At 40.5% G+C, this 20,532-nt stretch overlaps 1 protein-coding gene across 20 annotated transcripts in view; it reads right to left on the reverse strand.

The window, feature by feature from the left end:
- MPDZ (multiple PDZ domain crumbs cell polarity complex component) overlaps positions 1-20,532 on the reverse strand; it is a 97,963-nt gene that overhangs the window by 27,513 nt on the left and 49,918 nt on the right. For 13 of the 20 annotated variants that reach the window (XM_074855124.1, XM_074855123.1, XM_074855137.1 and 10 more), the window contains 7 exons: positions 17,261-17,459; positions 10,556-10,597; positions 6,085-6,189; positions 5,191-5,286; positions 4,546-4,723; positions 2,309-2,419; positions 1,700-1,783 (listed from right to left, as the gene is read on the reverse strand). In XM_074855124.1, coding sequence (XP_074711225.1) covers positions 1,700-1,783; positions 2,309-2,419; positions 4,546-4,723; positions 5,191-5,286; positions 6,085-6,189; positions 10,556-10,597; positions 17,261-17,459 — 815 coding nt within the window. The remainder of the gene's footprint in view (positions 1-1,699; positions 1,784-2,308; positions 2,420-4,545; positions 4,724-5,190; positions 5,287-6,084; positions 6,190-10,555; positions 10,598-17,260; positions 17,460-20,532) is intronic. The other 7 variants (XM_074855128.1, XM_074855132.1, XM_074855131.1 and 4 more) reach the window with 7 other exon arrangements.

The raw sequence follows: 20,532 nt of genomic DNA on the forward strand, positions 1-20,532 counted from the left end.
ATTATACTAAGTGGAAAGGAATGTGAAAGGTTTGCAGCATCAACTGATACATTTATATCACAGTAATTCAATCCAGACATATGGTGCTACTTAAAAATTTTCTTAAAGCATTTGCTTTTTTAAATGCTCCTGAAAATAGCAAATGCATCCCTAAACATGTATTCTCAAACATTTTGCAAAACAAAAAGTAATGCAATTTGATAAGACAATCTATGTCTTGGTCCTACAATATCTTCAGCAATGAGAAAGTAGAGCTGTACATGAACAAGGTTTCTTCACTGGCAAGTCACTCAAAGTCAACAGGCAGTTTCCCTACAGTGCAACAAGATTTTCTGTTTACACATGTGATTCCCATTGGATTTTGTCTTTTGTAAAGAGAAGTCTGGGAAAAGTAATTTGCCAGTGTAAGATCCTATTACACTTTAACCATTACATTTGTCATCTGCATAAAATTTTAAATTGTATCTTGATGAAATTTTAAGCAACTAAAATAAGCATCACAAACATTTTGTATATAAACAGTGAAACCCTAGTAAAAGAGAAAACAAAGTGTCAGCCACAGTAATTCAAAATCTTGCCTTTTGTATTTTGTCATGACAGCATAGCACCTAAAATACTACTGCTAGCTTCAATTCTAATCCATGCAACAGCATTGTATTAATATGGATGACTACCATGATAAAATATGGAGCATTTGATTTTGCCTGAACAGTTAGTGTTAGCATGTTTTCTCACAGTCTAGGGCAAGAAAAGCAAATGCTAAGACAAAGGGTATTTTTCCTTTTACTGTTATTTTTTCAAAACAAACCCTAAAATAACAGCATTTATTTTTACTTTTTTTTTTTTTCTTTTTTCAACTAACTTGTGTTCAACATTTTATTAATGTGTCCAGAATGCTATGGTATCAGAAACTAGCTAGCATTTCAGTGCTGTTACTCTACAAATTATGTGGGACCATAACCATGATGATAGAATAATTCTTACTCAGAAATAATTCTTACTCAGACCAGTATCAGTATGAAACACAGATCTGATGGATAACTGCTTGCTAGCAAAACTATCAACTAGTTTTTCACAGTCCATTTGCATTATCTGTGTTATTCTGGAGTACAGTTAGGATCTCTAACTACTACAGTAGCCTGAATGAAGAAAACAAAGGGGAAGAAACTGACTCATAAGCAACATGTCACTTGAAACTCACTGCCTTGCTAAATACATAGCTGTACCATATTAGATATAATTACTGTGTGCAGGCAGCTAGCTATCTGGGTGACTGCACATGAATGAAGGCAGCAAATTCCCTTATAAGATCCTACTATAAAGTACAGATGCAAGTTTCAAAAGATGAAGACAATATATAGAATGCCATTTACATAGATCACAATGCAACGCATATGTACAGTAAAAGCATTTGCAATGTTTCTGCTTACAGAGAAACAAGGGTTAATAAACAGTCAAGAAATAACCAACAATCTTAATAAATGGAAAATAGAGAGAACAAAGAACTACAATTAAAAATAGTAAAGGAGCATTCTCTAAATAAAAGTAAGTTGTGATAAAGTAATGGAAGCATTCCCATCCCAAACTGGCCTAAACATACAGCAGTGGCAATTCTGTTCACATCACAGGAAATGCAAAAGCCTCACTTCAGTAGGTATCAATAACCAACAATCAATAGAGCTTTTTCATGCAACTTTACCTTAGATGACTGACGATAAAATGGATTAGTAGTTTTCTGCCCACAGGGAGCAGAAGCTGAAGAAGGGCTATAAAGAGACTCTGGCTGGGGAACAAGAGTTATAAGACAACTAGTAAATAAACACGCAGCTTACACAGACTCTACAATGAGGAAGTTTAGTTTCTAGTAATGCAAGCAACCTATATTAAAGCTCAGTAGCTTTTGTCTGCAATGTCCATGCAGCTTAGTGACAGAAAACTTCCGTGTACTTCTAGGTCCTTTCATTAACGTCCAATGAATTTTTTAACAGGTGCTGTATTTCTGCATGCGCTCCTCAGACATGCTGTCAATCTCTAAGAGCTGGTTTTAGTTAGACTCCTACTCTGCCCCCCAACAAATTATCTTTCTTGAGGCTTTTCAAAATAGTTTGAGGACGGCGTGCTGGAGGGTAATTCCAAATCCAAATCGATTTCATTCTAAATGGAAATAATACTTAAATCAAATCTGTTCCTAAAATAGCTGAGATGGAACTTTCAGGATTAAAAATCCCATTCCCAAACACCACCACCTTGAACATTTGTTTCATCTATTACTATGTCTTACATCTCTTTTCATACTTTTTATGCTTACCCTTGGTCTGCTTATAATGCTCTGTACCATAAAGACTACAGGATTGCCTGCCTTCCGTATGGCTTCCACAGCTTGTTCGTGGCTGGCATCTCTGAGGTCAATTCCATCCACCTGTAATTGGAAGGCCTCATCTTAACATTGCAAGCAGCTACAAGAATCATGATTCAGGTTTGGATTTTGGTTAGAGAACTTTCACTAAAACCTAAGCCCAAACCTCTGTTGCTGGTGGAAAGGTTTCTACTGACTTGGCCTGAGGTCCCTCACACACAGGTTTGAGATCTCCAAAAGCACTGAAAGGACATCAAATAAATATTCTTCATGGTTTTAAAAACAGGTTTTTCAACATTCTTGGTACAGGCTCCATGCATTTTCCCAAAGCAATGTAACAGAAGAGATATAATAAGAAGACATAAGGTAATCTGAAGAGAGTGGTAGTGTTTTCCAAATATCGCTTCCTGCAAAACCTACCTCAGAACAACCTATCTCCCAGGACTTTATGAGATATACAAACTGAAACTTTTTAGGTGCTGGAGGGTCTTTCATTGTGGGCTATTATGTCAGTACAGTGTCCTTTTTTTCCTTTCTTTTCTTTTTTTTTTTTTTTTTTAAAGCAAGATAAAACCAATTTTAGCTACTAGACACTTTGCCCAAAGTTAAATTTTTAGGTCAGAGCTGAAAAGCTTTCTCTCTTCTAGAAGAAAACATTTACAAAGGATGGCTAAGGACACGTTTTTGCCTCATTGCTCTTCATGACTTCCTGTGTATTGGTTTGTCTTGTGATCCAGGTAAAAACCATGTGTTATGGTGAAGTTAGCATCAATAAAGCATTCTCACAATGACCATAATAAAAGCTAGAAGCTAACACAGAAAGGTTATTTGTTAGTGGCAATTCTTGCACACACAGTTATATAATTAGGATTACCCCTACCTTTTTGTCTAACTCTACCTTAAACTTAACCATCCAGTGTAAATAAAGTGAGAACAAGAACAATCTGAGAGAGAAAATTCTAAACCTATGAGGAACTGAACACCCCTATGGCTCTTCAACTCCCTATGTCTGAAATACTGTAGGGACTAGTAGAGAGAAAAGCCTACATACGTCACAACTTGAGAAACTGAAATAATCCATTCAGAAACAGTCATATTAACACAACAGTAGTTACTTAATTTCACTCACCCACTCCAACTTCTGCAAGCATCACTATCAGAGACAATTGCTGCATTCATAAAAATCTAGGTATTCAGACATAAAGAATGCTTTTTAACTTTGTGGCCATGAGGCAAAATTCTACCTCCCAACTTGCCATACACTGGAAACTCTTCCATCCTGCTACAGGAAGTGCTACCTGTATCACAGTATTATCTCAAGATCCTTTATATGGATCTTGTAGCAGACAGTAAACTGCAGTTTACGTATCACCATGTAAAGCAAGCCCCGTCTGATCCAGGGGAAGAACTACCATCTCTATCACCCTGCTTGTTACGTTCTTACTGATGAACAGTCAGCTAAGGACATCCACCAGGGTGAAGAGGAGTGCAGTTCCTAATGGCCTGACACTGGAGACGGGGTAATGTCTGAATTACTGATAATCATCACAGGAAAGACACATTCATTTCAGTATGTTCATTCTTCAGTATCTTTAAGTGAGAAAGAAGTGGTTGCATGAGCACAGGATTAGCTAAGCAGAACAGAAATAGATAAATTCCTCTCTGCAACAGCACTGGCTACCCTCTCCTCAGGCACAATGCTCTCAACTTCTGTATCATACCCATCTTTCTTCATGTCAGCAGGAAAAAAAATATGTCTCCCTTAATTCCTGCACAAGATGCACAAGAATGATCTGATCTGATTCAGATTTAAGACGGAAATAAGGTTGGCATTTATTTCCATGACTTGCTATTCACTGGTCATTTCTGTTGCTATCCAACATGCAAAGGTAAAACCTTTTAGCTGCACCAAACTGAAGTTTTTTCCTACACATGGTGGCTTTAAAACAGGCAGGTAGAACTGTTGGCTTTGTAGACCCCTGTTCACACAGTCAGTCATCTATGCTTTAGGTTGTACATTCAACTTAAAGCTGTCTGCCCACAAACACCAGCAGATGGTACTACACACTGTATGGCTCAAGTGGTGCCAGCTGAAGCAATTACACAGCTGTTGGCCCAAGACCACACATTCATCTCAGCAGCTCCTGAGATGTCAGGGGTATTGCAAGCAAAAGGCACTCGGCTGGTACCTCCACGATACGATCTCCGGTTTTCAGTGTTCCATTTTTGCCAGCTGGGCTGTCTTCCAGGATGTGCTTGATAAAGATCCCTCTCATCATTTCTCCATTACTCAACCGGCTCCCCATCCCTCGTCCTCCGACAATGCTGATCCCCAGTGACTTGCTAGGCTCTCTCCAGAGTTCAACCCTGTTGTGATAAAACAAGGACCAAAATAAATGAAAATCTGTTGTGATTATGACAATGCTGCACACTGAAGACACCTGGATTTGCACAATGGCTTAAAAACATTCAGAAATAACTCCTCCTTGGAAAGTTTTGTCTTTCAGTGGGAGTTATCTACTGAACCGCTCAGAAAATCTGTGTCTACTGCTGTTTTCTTTATTTTAGATTCTAATCAAAACTTCAAATCCTTCTCTTCAACCTTCTTACTGGCTCCCAGTCAGCCAATAAATTATGAACACAATAAAGAAGCTGCTAGATTGCATGGATTTAAACCAATGGCAGTAAAAATCAAAAGTTAATTACTCCTGCAGTGCACAATATATGTAAGTGCAACAATTCTGTTTTCTTATTCCTCTTAAAATGTATTACAGGTTTCAAAATTTTTCAATTTCACATGAGATTTTATACTGTGCAACTAGATCTGCACTTACTTTCTGGGATGGTTCCAGTTACTGAAAGCTACATTTTGAAGTTCACTTTCTTCTCCCTCCCCCTCTTCACGTTCTGGAAGCTCTGGGAGTTCCCTGCTGATGAACAAGAACATGCAGTTTATTTTTAAAGAATCCACATAATCACTAGATTTCACTGCAAAATTTCATGTATTAGATCACCCTGCCAGTATTAGAATCTGTACACAGGGTTCGTGTAATGAACTTCTTTTTCACATGTCTGTTAGAATACATACTGTGTTTTGGATTCCCTGTCCAGTTGTCTCGGCAATTAAGTTGCTATCAACTGACAACCACAGAATAAAAGATTCTGCACTTTGGTACTAGAATGAAATCAAAGCTGAAGGTAATTATTTATTGTTTCCAAAATGGAAGAAATTACAACAGCAGCATTCAAAAATTTTGGAGATTCATTTCAAGAAAACAAAAATTGTCAGTCACTGAATATTTTGGCCTATAACTGTAATGAACTTTTGAAACTCAAGATAAATGACAGTATAATTCATTCTTTCCAATATAACTTCTGGAAAGATCATCAATGACAAATTCTCATGTTGAAAGTGCTGAGCATTTGTGGTAATACATAAATCAAACTGCATGGTATTTAAGAGAAGTTTAGGATGAGGCAGTATTCAATCTCCTTTTTGGGTACATCAAACACCTATAAAAAGCCCTGTGAAAATGTCAGAAAAATTTGCTAGCCAAAGCAAAAATTATATTCTGAACAGCTCTTTATTGTAATGGCTACTGGTCTGAAGAAAATCATCCATCTTTCAGCTCTTCTAAAATAAAACATACCTTCCTAAACTGTGCCAAGTGTATGGAAAGTGTTCCATCTGAGAGCCCTATGGGAGAAAACAGTGTCTTTAGACTCACCTGACAGTATGTGAAGGAAAAATTTCAAGTGGCACAGTTCCCTCTGTCTGTTGTCCCAAACTGGCACTGTACTCATCTAAATTTTCTGCTGGCACATACGTAATACTGCAATAAAATAGGACATGATTAAAGTAGCACGAAGACTGCTGGTCCTACTTCCGCTGGGTGTGAGGAATGGATATGCGGAAGCCACTCAAGACTACTTCACATAGTCATTGACTTCAAAGCCACAGTGCTGGTGTGTTGGGAATAAGGAGTTACATGAATCCTTTGTGACTTCGCAACAAATACACATTCATGGTCAAATTAGGTAGCTGAACAGCACATAATTTTCTGATGGCTGGCCACTCCATTTTAAATAAATGGCACCTGAACAGAGAAAATGGTGTAATAGAGACAATCCAGCTTCAGTCAAAACAGAGATTCCTTGTGCAAAGACAAACACTGAAGGACCTGGAGGTGTGAAGCACCGTTACCATCCTAAATGCTGGCTGAAAATGCTTCTGTAGATTGGCTAGAAGAAGGTTTTATGCTTTTCTGAGTTGGTTATGTAACTGTTAGGTTTTTACGTTTTCAACGAAAAATAGGTTTTGGACATAAAGGTGTGTTCCAGCATACCACCTATGCCACAGGGAGAAATTCCCTGCTCAGTTCCTTCTTCCACCCCTTCACATGCACTTCCAGCCAGCTTGGGACACTCAGACAGTCATGTTTCACCAGCCAAATGACATGCAGACTCCTGAAGCCCTGGTGTAACCCAATCATGTTTGAATGCCAGAAACAGAAATGGTCCAATAGACTGTGGAGGGGGAAACAAAGAAAAGGAAAAAAGATTAAGGCATGAAGAATATTTCTCAAAAATCTTCCCTCTACGGGCAAAAGAACACCATGATCTAAACAGGACTACTTAGATGGTCCTCTTTTAACAATGCTTTGTCTTCTTAAAAACCTGTAATTGTTCGATAGCAACTTAGCTATCAAATTCAAGTCTGTTAAGTAAGGTTAATGGAAAAAGAACACACAAAAACCTGTCTGTCTTCCCACCCATCACATGGTTAAAAGAAATATGAACATATTTCCCCACAGAACACACAAGGGAAAAAAAAAAAATCTTGACCACTTCACAAGGATGTGTAAGCTGCTGAGGAGAGACTCCTTCAGCTCTGAGTCTCTCACTTACTTGAAGCCATCTCCTGTCTGTCACTCCCTGACTGCCACTGATTCCCCCCTCATTATTTTTCTGCTGAATGCAGCAAGCAACGGAAGGCAGAGCAAACAGACTTTCATATGACTAATGCTCTCTGTCAAAAACACTCTACCAAAATTTTCATAAGAATCATCTTTGTCTTCTTTGTCTGTGCCCAAACATGTTCTCTATTTTCTCTCACATCTACCACATCTAGAAAAGTGCAAAAGATGGTCATTAAGAAGGTGCCTAGGGTGCTGAACAAGAGGAACTCTCCTGTTCTTTTAAGGGAAATTTCTAAATCATACATATTATCACCAGCTTTCTCTCTTCCTTAAATCTCCTCCCTCTTCTGCTTTGGCCTTTTTTCAAACACACAAGTGTTATGTGCTTGACATAAAGCATTTTCATTTTGAAGTGCTGAGGAATTAACATACACTAAGGAACAAACACTCAACAGAAGGTCACTGACTCTAATCTGTCTTTCCTGAGGGTATTCCAGCACCGGGAGACACACCAGACACAAGGCAGTTATTCTGCGAAGCCCTGTCAGTGAAACCAACAGAAGCAAGAGGGAAAAGAGTTTATGAAAATAATCATTATTACTTCTCAGTCACCTCCAACTCCAAATGCATTAAACGATAGCAAAGTGCTAGCATTACGGTCACAAAACTCTCACGGGGCAAATGCTGCTGCAGAAGCATCATCCAGGTAAGCCCTTAAGAATACCTTGCCTCTACAAAAACTGTGAGATATGCAAGCTGCATTTCAATGCAACAAATTGTATCATTCATCCAGTTACATTCATCAGTTTCATCCTAATCAAATTCATCAATTTTCACTCTAGAAAAATATGTAGGAAATAATGCGTTTTCCCTTGAAATTTTGACAGCTGCAGTACAGAAACCAGAATTGCAAGCAGCATTTCTGCTGGCTAGAAGGTTTGGACAATCTCCTTTATGCTAAACTGCAGCTGGAAGCTAGTGTTCAAAGTATGGAAAGCAGAATGGCAGGCTCCTAAAAAGGAAACAGATATGCCCAGATTCAGCCTGGATGTGGAGTGTGATCACTGATCATAGAGTGTCCAACAACTTTCAACTCTTGTCCAGACCTTTTGTGCAAGGAGCACAAGGCAAACAATTATGCAGGGTCCCAAGATCCAAGGGCAGTAGTAGCCCTTGTCTCATACTTCTGTGCAACATCAGTGTTACAGATCCGTTAAGGGGGAGGCAAACCATATGCTCTCCAACTTCTGGGATACCTTGTTGTTTTTCATTATATAGAACATTCAAAAGGTACAGCTCAAAGGATGCCCTCAAACAGTCTTATATGCTAATACAAACCTTTCAAAACATCTCTTAGGTAGGTAAGCTTCCCTTTCTGTGCACAGCACAGGAACCGAGAAGAGATTCATTCTGCCATTTTTAAAAATGCATCTAAAATTGAGCAACAGAATTACCTAATTGATTTCCACTGATGGCGTAAAATTTAGATAGCATCATTGGGAGGTGTTACATTTTAGCTCTTTGGAAAATTACATTATTTCTATTTTAGTGCTTAACTACAGTTCTAATTGCCTAATTTTAAGCACTTCATAAATACAAACCTGAACACTTACTTGCATTTTGCAAAAAATAGCATAGAAAATAAAAATAAATTACATGGATCAAATGCATGAAAAGGTATATTCTGTGTAGGACTTTGCATTTGTTCCTTGCTGATGATTTCCAAAGTTCAGTTAACTGCAAAGGTCTCCCTAGTTGCTCTTATTAGCTGAACTGTATTACTCATGTGACTGCCCTCCTCGCTCTCCTTTGTACATTACTATTGAAATGAAAAGTTATATAAAAACCTAGCTTTGCTATAAATATTTAAATATATATGTAAATATTTAGGAAATACATATACCAGAAAGTCATCTTTGCTAGGTGGCTGTCTGTCCTGTTCCTGCCTTCTGTAACACACAGCAATGTCAGAGTGTACTAAAGACCTTGGATTTATATCTGCCAAGTATTTTTTCCCTGTTTAGTACTTCATCAGCAGACACCCCACAGTTAATCAGATCCACCACTTGCTGGATCGCTACTGTAGCTCACTGATTGGAGGTTACAGTGAGGTCTGAAGACATCCAGCAACATCCTGAACAGCTCAGCATGTGACTGGGATGATGAGGGGCCCAGAGCAAGAAGGGTGTTGGGCTCCTCTTGTCAACTCTGTTGACGCTTGTGCTGTAAAATGGAAATAAAAATCCACCCAGGCATCTGAATATACAAATACATATACAAAAGGGAATGATAATCGCCTTAATATGGTCACAGGGAAAAGAGTAAGAGAAACAAGTGCCAGGAAATAGGGATGAAGACACAGAAAACAGGAAACAAGTAAATGACTGCTCTACTACCGTGTTGCATTTCGTATCTGCAAAAGAAGTTAGAGTTCAACAATTTCAAGGGAAAGTATACGCAGAGTTTCATAATTTCCTCTCACAGCTGTACAGCTTGAAGGAGAAAGTGTTCTGCTTTTCTTTTTTGAGAGCTACAACCACCCTCCTCCCCACAGAGATATGCACTAGCAATGAAAGCAATGACGATGGAAACACCCAAAGGGTGTACATATGAAAATATCTTGTAAACACAACACCGCATGCAGTACAGAGGAACATTTATCACATGCTTGACTGAACAGCCACACAAAACCTTGAACACCAACAAACCAAATAACAAAGAATGGAAAATGTTCAGGACAAATTACTGTCATTAACACTTAAGGTCTAACTTGAACGTTTTTATACATGAAGAAAGTAAAATGTAAGTGCCACAGAAAATATGACACTGAGATTAATCCAGATATCAGTACATTGTACTCATGCCAATTCTAGCAGTGAACCCTGCACACACACGCGTGCATACACGCACACACGTGGTCTGAGCACGTCTGGGGTGGCTGTCATATATAAAATTTAAAAATATTAGCAATGACTTTTTAGAATACAGGTGTTTTCATTCCAGTCTTAGGAAGTATGCTCCAATCTTCAAGTTTAAAGCCATATATATACACACATATACACACACACCCCCACACTCTCATACCTTTTTTTAAAAATCTATATATACACATCCACATGAGCAGCCACATGTGCATGCACACACACACACACACAGAGAATATGTACCTATATCTGGATATATCCCTGACATTACTATGGATGTCATAAAAGCATGGAATGATATTACAGACACGTTGCAACACAGAGCCATAATAAGTTTCTGAATCGCCAATACTCACACATAACAGAGGGCCTGATCATCAGCAGGTGCTGGAGAAGATCTAGAATGTGAAGCATACGATGCAGCATCTTTTTACAATGGTGTTAACAAATGTCAGTGTCTCATGCTGAATGCGAGAGGCATACTTAATGTAGTTAAAAGTGCAAGCTGCCTTTTTTTTTTTCTCCTTTTTCTTTTTTTTTTTTTCCACCTCTGCTCCATCTACACCTCCCCCAGAAAGTATCTGCCCTATTATGTCTATAGCAGTGATTATTAACAATCATGGAAAATGGAACTGCAATCTATCTTTTATTTCTTGATCAGGAATTCATTCCCACACTTTAGGCAGGTGGATTCTGATTCAGCTCTGTAATTATCTAACAGATATTACAAGCAGCTGCTGCTGAGCACAAAATCCTGGCTACTGTTACAGATATGTAAGAGCTCCTGGCAAGGTGGAGTGAGAAGTGAAACAGAATGCATTCTGGTAAGACCACACATCTGGTTTTCACACACAAAGGGGGGAAAAATTAAATACCTAGGTCTGAAACTCAGATTGCTGATTCCTGAACTATGCAAAATTAAATTTCCTTTAATAAAATAAAATAAAGCCTTTATGTGACAAGAATAGCTTATTACATTTTATCAGAAAATAATGTTTGCCACTGAAATACAGTTCTGAAATTAAAATACTTCTGCTTAAGCACTTTTTGGGGGCACTCTGCTACCCAAAAAAAAATCTCAGTCTAAAAGTTAAGGTCCCAACTTTGCAGCCCTGTATGGATAAAGAGGAATGATATCTACATTGCCACACCTGAGTGCCTGTGCACCCTTGTTCCCCAAGGAAGACACCAAAGAGACTCAACTTGTTTATTAGAAATGCTGGCCCTTATATCACTGTGGCAGGTGCATCTGCCCAATGAAAACAGAGCTTCTTGGCTGCTGAAGCGTAGCAGCTCCTGACTGCCTTTGTTCTCAGGGCTTCGCAGTAATTGGGGCCTTTGGCCAATGGGAGCCGCTACTGACTACAGGTCAGATTCGGCCTGGGTATAAATGGAGTCCCCTGGGGGAGCCATTTGGAGCTTGTCCCCTGGAGAAGCATGCTGAGATTGAGGACTCTCCCCTTGGGTTGGGACACTGCCCAAGGAAACTCCTTGAGGTGACTTGGGTCAGGGTCCTTCTCTGACAACTTCCTCGAGGTTGAGAGTCCTCACTTGTCAGGTGACTGATAGAGCATTTTGGGTTGCCATTAAACCCTAGGGAGTGGGGCTTTGTTCTGCATTTTGGGTTGCCATTAAACCCTAGGGAGTGGGGCTTTGTTCTGCATTTTGGGTTGCCGTTAAACCCTAGAAAGTTGTTTTGTTCTCCTCTCACAGACATTCGAACCTGTAATTTACGGAGAGCTATTTAATTGTGTTAATAATAAATTTTTTATTTTTGGTGGTTGGTGGTTTATTTGAGAGCCTTCATAACAAATTGGCGTAGTTGGCAGGATGTCGATAGAGGAGTTATTACAGAAATATAGCTGTGCCCCTTCTCCCCCAGATGTACAGTGGGCGAAGGAGAGGTGGTTTCATCCGGTGGAAGTTGCGAGAAAGTTGGAACAAAGCCGGGGAAGTTGGTGGATAAGCGGAAGTGAAGGAAAAATGTGTGCCATATTAGGTGCCTGCTTAATTCAGGCGCAGGATTACTTTGTAGTAGTGGAGAGAAATGCCTTAGAAGGAGCGGTTGGAAATCAATCATTTAAAGACAGAATTCTTATGAGAAAAAAAGAGAAGGCGGTCATTAGAAAAAAAAATTGAAATTATGCTGGAACAAGCAAAAAAGCCCCCTAGTGTTGCTCAGATTTGAAAGTTAATTACCAGTGTAGATCTTGAGGAGTGGGATGGAGATATTTGGGGAGAGTCTGATGAAAGTGGCTCGGAAGAAATAGAGGAATTGGAGGAAAGACATGTGCAACCTCTCATTAAAACAGAAAGGCATACGGGTCCACAAGGTGGGAACCCCCGAACCACTGTCCCTATAATCCACTGGATGGGACCTGAGCTTAGTGAACTTCAGGTTAAATATTCGTGTAGGCCAGGTGAAACTGAAACCAAGTATTTCTGGAGAGTTTCTTTAATGGGGGGGGGATCGAATTCTGTTGAGTGATGACGAGGCTGAAGGTTTCTGGGGTCCCAGAGTGTTTTTAAGTGATGGACCAGTGGGTAACCAGTTGATAACATCTCGAGTGGCTTACTGGGCTGGGGGTGTGGACCCGAAGGAGAAGGGAGAACCTGTTACCATTAAAGTAAAGGGACTGTCGGAGCTGGCAGAGGGAGTACAAAAGGCGGCTGGCATTCAGGCGATGGATGAGAGGGGGCGGTGAGGAATACCGCTTGCCGTGCCAGTGAATCCCAGCCACCTTAGACCTCTCATTAGAGGGCTCCCGGATGCTTTAAAGATACATGTCCAGTCCCTCAGAGAAAGGGTGCAAAGAGCTATTAAATGCAACCAGCGAAACCCCCCCAACCTTCATGTGCACGTGTTAACGTGGGCAGAAATATTACATGATCTGGTTACTTATGGGCGAGAAACGGGCTGGACTGACTCGGGTGGGGGTGAAGATGGAAGCTGGAGGGTTCAGCAAGTCAGTCAGAAACTCCCCCCTGAGCAGCCTCCTCATAGAGAGTTTAAAACACCCCGGGATAAGTCAGGTCGATTTTACAATTCAGGAAGGAATCATCTTTGGTGGAAGGCATTGGCACTGGGGGTACCCCAGGCAATATTACATGGGAAATCTACTGGTAACATCTCGAAGTTGGTGCAATTGCTGGAGGGCAGAGCTCGAGAACAAAGGAAAAATATTAGGGTTTGACGTTTTGGCAGGTAAACAGTGGTGTTTACCACACGGCAGCGTGGAGTTTTAGAGCTAGGGGGACAGAAGTTACCTGTGTCTCTTTATATCCACTGCCAACTGCTGCCAAACAGGGTATTTTTGAGGTGATTAATGATACTGAAAAAGATTATAAATCGTACACATTTCCCTTAGAATTCTGCAGTGTGGCCAGTCCCAAACCAAAGGAAAGGTGGCAATTAACAGTGGATTTTGAGCGGCTGAATGCTCATTCAGGCCTTTTGTCAGCTGCAGGGCCTGGGCTAGCTCTGGGACCGGCTCTTTGTGGCTCCTTTGTCAGAAGCAGAGATGGCTTTGCTCCCACTTGGGACAGCATGCAGTTTACATTTGCATGTCCTGGCCTGGGATATCAGCACTCCCCGACAATTGCTTGCCATGCACTGGCTCAAAAGCTCGCTAAAACCACGCCCAGAGAAGGGGTTAAGAGCCCTGGAAACACACACACACACCCCGCCCCCCCCCCGCCCAGTGGGAGTCGGACAGTGAGAAACTGCGAGGAAGCGCTGTGTGCAGTGAGATCATTATTGCCACACACGGCAGATAGTGAAGGAAACACCCAAATCAATTTAATCAGGTAACAGGAGCCACTTTACTGCCAGGGTGGTCCAGGAGTGGGCACACAAGGAATACAGTGGGCTTGCACACCACATACTATCCTCAGGCTAATGGGCATTGTCAACATGCTTGGGAAGCCTTACGGAAAGGTGGAAAAACTCACCATATTAATGCCCAATAGATAATTACAATTTTTAACTTGATGCCCGGGTTCTGATCCGAGGCCTAGTTCTGTTTTTTTGTTAGGATCTTGGAGGAACAGATGACCGGCATCCTGCTTGGCCATGGGGATCCATATGGACAATCAAGACTTGGATGACAACGTGGTGGTGAATGAATCTTGTGAAACTGGCAGCATTCAGAAGAATGTGATTGAACCTGGTGCTATTGTGTTAATGTCACTTTAGGTCAAAAAATGAAGAAAATGGCAAGAGACTTGAGGCAATTGTTGCTATATTAAGCATTAATTGATTAATTGGATATGTTTGAATCTTCCTTGTTAGAAAGGTTAATCAGCTTCCTTCAATTTTGAGTGTAATACATTGTATGGTTGAAGGATTGGGGGTTTTTTTTAAGATTTGATTGTATAATCATCTAGGGATGACAATCCACAAGTATGGAGACTCACCGAGACCGCGCTCCCTTTTAACCTTGGAGGCAAGAGGTGACTGCACCACCACTTCAAGGAAACCAGTTGAATCATGACTGTAGTCACAGGGTGGATTGTGGCAGGTGCATCCACCCAATGAAAACAGAGCTTCTTGGCTGCTGAAGCGTAGCAGCTCCTGACTGCCTTTGTTCTCAGGGCTTCGCGGTAATTGGGGCCTTTGGCCAATGGGAGCCACTACTGACTACAGGTCAGATTTAGCTTGGGTATAAATGGAGTCCCCTGGGGGAGCCATTTGGAGCTTGTCCCCTGGAGAAGCATGCTGAGATTGAGGACTCTCCCCTTGGGTTGAGATGCTGCCCAAGGAAACTCCTCGAGGTGACTTGGGTCACGACGCTGCCCTGAGCAGCTCCTCAAGGTTGAGAGCCCTCACTTGTTAGGTGAGTGATAGAGCGTTTTGGGTTGCCGTTAACCTAGGGAGTGGGGCTTTGTTCTGTGTTTTGGGTTGCCGTTAAACCCTAGAAAGTTGTTTTGTTCTCCTCTCACAGACATTCGAACCTGTAATTTACGGAGAGCTAGTTAACTGTTAATAATAAATTTTTCATTTTTGGTGGTTGGTGGTTTATTTGAGAGCCTTCATAACAATCACAAATCCTGCAAAGGGGTCCACCGAAATGGCTCTGAGATGACATCTATATAGCTGTGTATACCTCTCAGCAAACAAGAACTATCATGAGATTAATGCTCTCTATCTCCAAATTTCTTATTTGTGACTTTACCCACATGATTGTATCATATTTTTCTGGGATCCTATACTGCTTCTGAAAGTAAAAATTACAGAAAAGTTTAATTAAGCTGAACAGTTTTGTATCAAAACTACATAGGCCCAAAAATATTGTCCTTATTCTTGCAAGACTCCTTTAGAAGCTACCGAGTGATTTGGTCTTTCAGTTTTGAGGCACATAAGCCTGCTTCACTTTATAATGGGAATGCACCGAAGAACATAAATATAAAATGAAAGACAAAAATCTTTAGTAAGAATATGAATAGCAACTGCCCCTTTTCTGTGAGATCTTTCAAAAAGGGGATGATGCACTTTTCTCTGGAAAACCTGAATATTCATATCTAAGACAAGATTTGGTATTTCTGACACATCTGCAAAAGACTAAGACTACAAAACTTATAGTCACATAGTGTAAAATGCAGCAGCTATAAAACGATAAGCACAAATAGCAAACACATCTGTGTTTGATCACATAACTACGGCACTAATAAGACTCCTCACAGAAGAACAGTGCTGTAGCATTTGTGTATCTAAGCAGACGTACACACACATGCATGCGCACACACCAACTAATTTCAGCAGTGGCAGTCGGAATTATAATACAGTTTGAAAGCCTACAATAATAATCAATGTCACATTTAATCAACACTGACTTGCTCGTATTCATGACAGCATTGACAAGAATGTAATACATTATATGAGCATATCCCATTATTTAAACAAGCTTACATTAAATCATAATCCTAAATGTATGACAGCTATGAGTCAGACAATTAAATCTACCGCTTACAGTGAAGATGTTCCCATCTGTTCACAAAATGCCAGGTCCCTTCACAGTTAGAATACTTCTGGGAAAGAACAGAACACCCTGCAGCCCATTTTGAACTGACAGAAACCAGTTACCTGGAACTGCACAGGGACTGAGATATCCTTTTCAAGGTCACCCTCTGAAATAAGTACAGGCTTCTACTACCAGCAGCTCCATTAATCCCTTTTGCAGACCTGACCCAATGCATGTCAGTATGGGTTTGAGAAAAACAGCTACTAGATTTTTAGAGCTGTAAACCCAGCATTGGTGTGTCTAGAGCACCATCCACAAGATTAGAAACTCCCTCATTTCTAGATGGTGCATGCAGGCAAAGTTAACTTCACAACCATGACATCTAGAAAGAATTGTACTTTAAGGGAAGGTTAACATTCTTTAAATTGAGTGAACTTAAGAAGAAACTGTCTCATCAAGCAAGTGGATTTTTCAAAACTTGTATTAATTACTACAAGTTTAAAGTAGTACTCCCAAGAGCAGATATTTATGCACCAGAGCAACAGCTCTTTCATACGTACTAATAATTTGTGACTTCACAAAACAGATTGTTTCTGCTGTTTGTCACAGATGTACTGAAAATGTTTTAAGTATTACTTTTCTGTATTAACATCATGTGTCATACTTTCTGACTGGCAGCTCAAACGAAAATCCATTACAAAGATCTCCATCAAATGAAATCACTTGTGCAATGGCCAGGACAGTCCACATTTGAGAAACACCTTGAGGAAATCATTACTTTCTTTAGAAAAGTCATACTATGAATGCAAAACTCTAACTAATCCCATTCCTTCAATAAAACCAGGCAGGGCAGTAATGATGATGATTACTGAAGATAGTAATAACTTTCCTAAGAACATCCAAAGCCTCTCACACAAGTGATTTTATCTTTCAAACCCACGAAGCTGTAATCTGAAGGTGAATTATCCATCTGAAGCTGTAACTTAAAGGTAAATTCATGTTGTAAAACCAAACAAAATTTTCATTTAGAATACCTGCATAAATATGAAATTTTGATTGTTAGCCTCTTCCCACCACAATTGACCATCTAGCTTTACCTACTTTATATCCGGTCCAATGAGCGAATGCCTCCTTAGCATAGCCCGGGCTTGTGCATTGGTTAAGTTAGTGGTTGTCTCTTCATTAATGGAGAGGATGCAGTCCCCCACACCAATCCGTCCATCACGACTTATCGAGCCTCCATGGATGACGCTGCGGACTATCATTCCTGAGCCATCTTTATTGGAACTTACCGTCATCCCTATAGTGAAAAACACATGAAACAGAATATCTTTGAGCCCCAGCTCTGAGTGCCAAGAAAAAGAAATGTAACCTGGGGCAAGGAAGGTAAAAGCCAGCCAGCTGACCTGCCAGTGTCAGCAAGCCTATAAACATTGCTCTTACTCCGCCTTGCACTTCCTTCCTTCCAACAGGAGACAGCAGTTACAAATCACAATCACAGTATCGTTACTTTACCTTGTGTCACTTCACATACCATGTTCAATATAAAAAAACGAAGTCAGTTGAAAATTTAAGCAGAAAATAAACAAAAAAGGTAATCAAATTGCTTCTAAACCAGTCAAATTTACCACGCTTCTGGATGGTTCATGGAGTTTATACACATTTCAGTTTCGTTTATGATGGGTCTCTTTGGAAAGGAGGTGAAATAATTAAATAGTTAATTAGGAGCACAGGGCCAATACAACCACACGCTTATTTTCAACAGAAAGCCTGAATCAGATCCCACTGAGATAGTGGCTGTCTTTCTGCTCTCCTAGGTGGGCCATCGCTTAGGCCCAGAAGGGCATCCTCACTTCTGTGAGAGCCTGCACACTACTGATGGATACAGTTGACTACCTGAGTTACACCACGATCCCACTTGTGGCACAACAGGACACTACTTTTCAGTGTTTATATACACCATTTAACTCCACTTTCTTTTCACAGCAGTCTTCTTCCCCATTTTCCCCCCTGCAGACTTGTGGTGCTGGGCTTCACAGGTCTTTGTGACTGTTCTTACATGCATGAGTTGTCACTTATTCTCGGGGCAGTTGGTGCTCATGATATCAACCCTGATGACAGCTCGAGGAAAACCTGTTCTTCACTAAGGCAATGGAAAAGTAGCTGAAGGGCCAGAACACTTTTTAATACTGTCAAACTCCTTTTTATTCTTTTTTGTGTGCTAACATGGAAGTTTTCCTTTACTAACAAGATGAAGCCACTGAAGTAAGAGTGCCTTATAGAGGAATATCCACTGGAGAAGGAGGCAGTGACTACCCAACTATGTGTTCTCCTGGTTTTGCAGGTAAATGTCAGGGTAGCAAGCACTGGGAGTGCAGTTCTGTGTTTGCAAGCTCCTACCTTGTTGTCCAGACTGTGAGTGCAAGGAAAATGATAGCTACCCAGAGCAAAACCTCAAATGACACTGACTATGAAAAAACTCTAACCATTTTATACAAACACGGCTACAAAAGACAAGTGACTGAACACTCTACTCTGTTACCTTAGACCTTGAGAGACAGACTGGCTGAACAGAGTTTAGAAGGCAGCTGTAAGTCCCAGGCTACCCAGACTCAGCCAAACCATACAAACATTGGCCTATATATCCTTCTCAGAGACAAAAATAAAATACTGTAGCCATTTAAAGAACAACACTAATCCAGATACTAATTTGTGCTTTTTAGGACACCTTCCAGAAAATAAAAATCACTTAAGAGTGTTGGCTCCTCTCACCCACTTGTAGCTGAGATCAGCATAGGACTCTAAAGTATGAGAAGGTGGCTCTGACTAGTAAGGAACTGCCCAATAGGCTTCTTAGACACAGGAATACATGCACCTCCCTAGTTTGGTATATGGAAACCAAGGTTTACCTTTTGGAAAAACTGCAAAACCCATCTTTATGATGGCACTTTATATCAAACCGATGAAAGAATATGGTGTTACCATCGACTGGAGATTTGTATTTATGAATTGCCAGGTAATGATGTCAGCTATGGTCAGGCATAATTTAAACATGGGTGTATCAGACTTGTGATACAGACATGCAATGCCACTGATGTACTGCCTTGCTATCAGGAAAAGAAGAGGTAAACTGCTTGTCACCTACCCCTCAGATTCATAACATTACAATGTTGAGCACATCACAAATGGCACTTACAGGTAATGTCCTGGGGTGAATGCCCCAGCATTTACACTCACATACTCCTTTGAACAACCATCTCATGACAGACCTGCTCACACAGCTTACTCAGTCAGATCTGAATGTAAACACAACTCTGCAACAGAGCAGTCTCCACCAGAATACAGGCACTGTGCACAAAAAAGCAAACTGCCAAGGAAACAGCTGAAATGTGGTTTGAAATTCTGAACCTAACTTTGCTGCTTGGTTAAGCCAGTAACAAACAGTAGTATTACCGAGACTAGTGTAACAGCACTTTAGAAAAACATCACCCTGGGTTTCTATGCTGACATTCTTATTACAATGGATCTGCAAGGCTGATGTCACACTTTGGACAGCTACAGTTTCAGGTTAAAAATGCAAATGTCACTGTCAAGTTGCCAAATGAATCACACAGGACAAGGGCTTTTCATCTCTTCTTGCATGTGGGTGCTCCATCCTCTTACCTTTTAAAAATCACAATGAAAAGGTTAGAGCTCCAGCTGTGGCTGGATTTGAAGAGCTGCTGCAAGCTATGGGTGACATCATTTAAAAGGAAAAAAGAAGTGCCAGTTCTCAGCTGAAATAATTGATGCAGCTGCAGCTTTCAACATCATTCACAGCTCTTGATTTAGCTCCTTTTGTAAAAATGAAAGTTAATAGCAGTGCAGTCATGTGTGTAAATTGGTCACTGTGCCCAGGCAGCTTCCCAGGCCAGAGCACACACAGATTGGAAGACAAAGACTACAGTCAAAAGCCAGAAGAAAGCATTATTCACATTCGTAGTATGTATACAAGAGAGGCTAGTCTTACTTTTTATGCATATAAAGTCTGCACACATGCACCCTACCCCAAGTTTGTATTTTCATGCTGTATCACACTTGACATGAAATTTGTTCTGTATGTTCACTGCACTTAAAATACTCATAGACATACATGAAAAACACTGTTTCACTGAGTTAAGAGGTTATTGGAAACAAAGGTTTTTTAACAAAATCCAAATGCCTGGAACTGCACTGTGACCTGCACTTTGTACAGCCTGGCAATGAGGCCAGTAAAGGCAGGAGTTATCCAAGCACCTCGTAACAATGAAAGTCAAAACTTATACCCACATCAGCCTTGCCTACAGCTTCGTATTTTGGGGAGGCTGATTTTAAAACAGATCAGTTCCCAATCC

This window comes from Strix uralensis, chromosome Z (genome assembly GCF_047716275.1).
Source record: "Strix uralensis isolate ZFMK-TIS-50842 chromosome Z, bStrUra1, whole genome shotgun sequence".
NCBI classification, from domain to species: Eukaryota; Metazoa; Chordata; class Aves; order Strigiformes; family Strigidae; genus Strix; species Strix uralensis.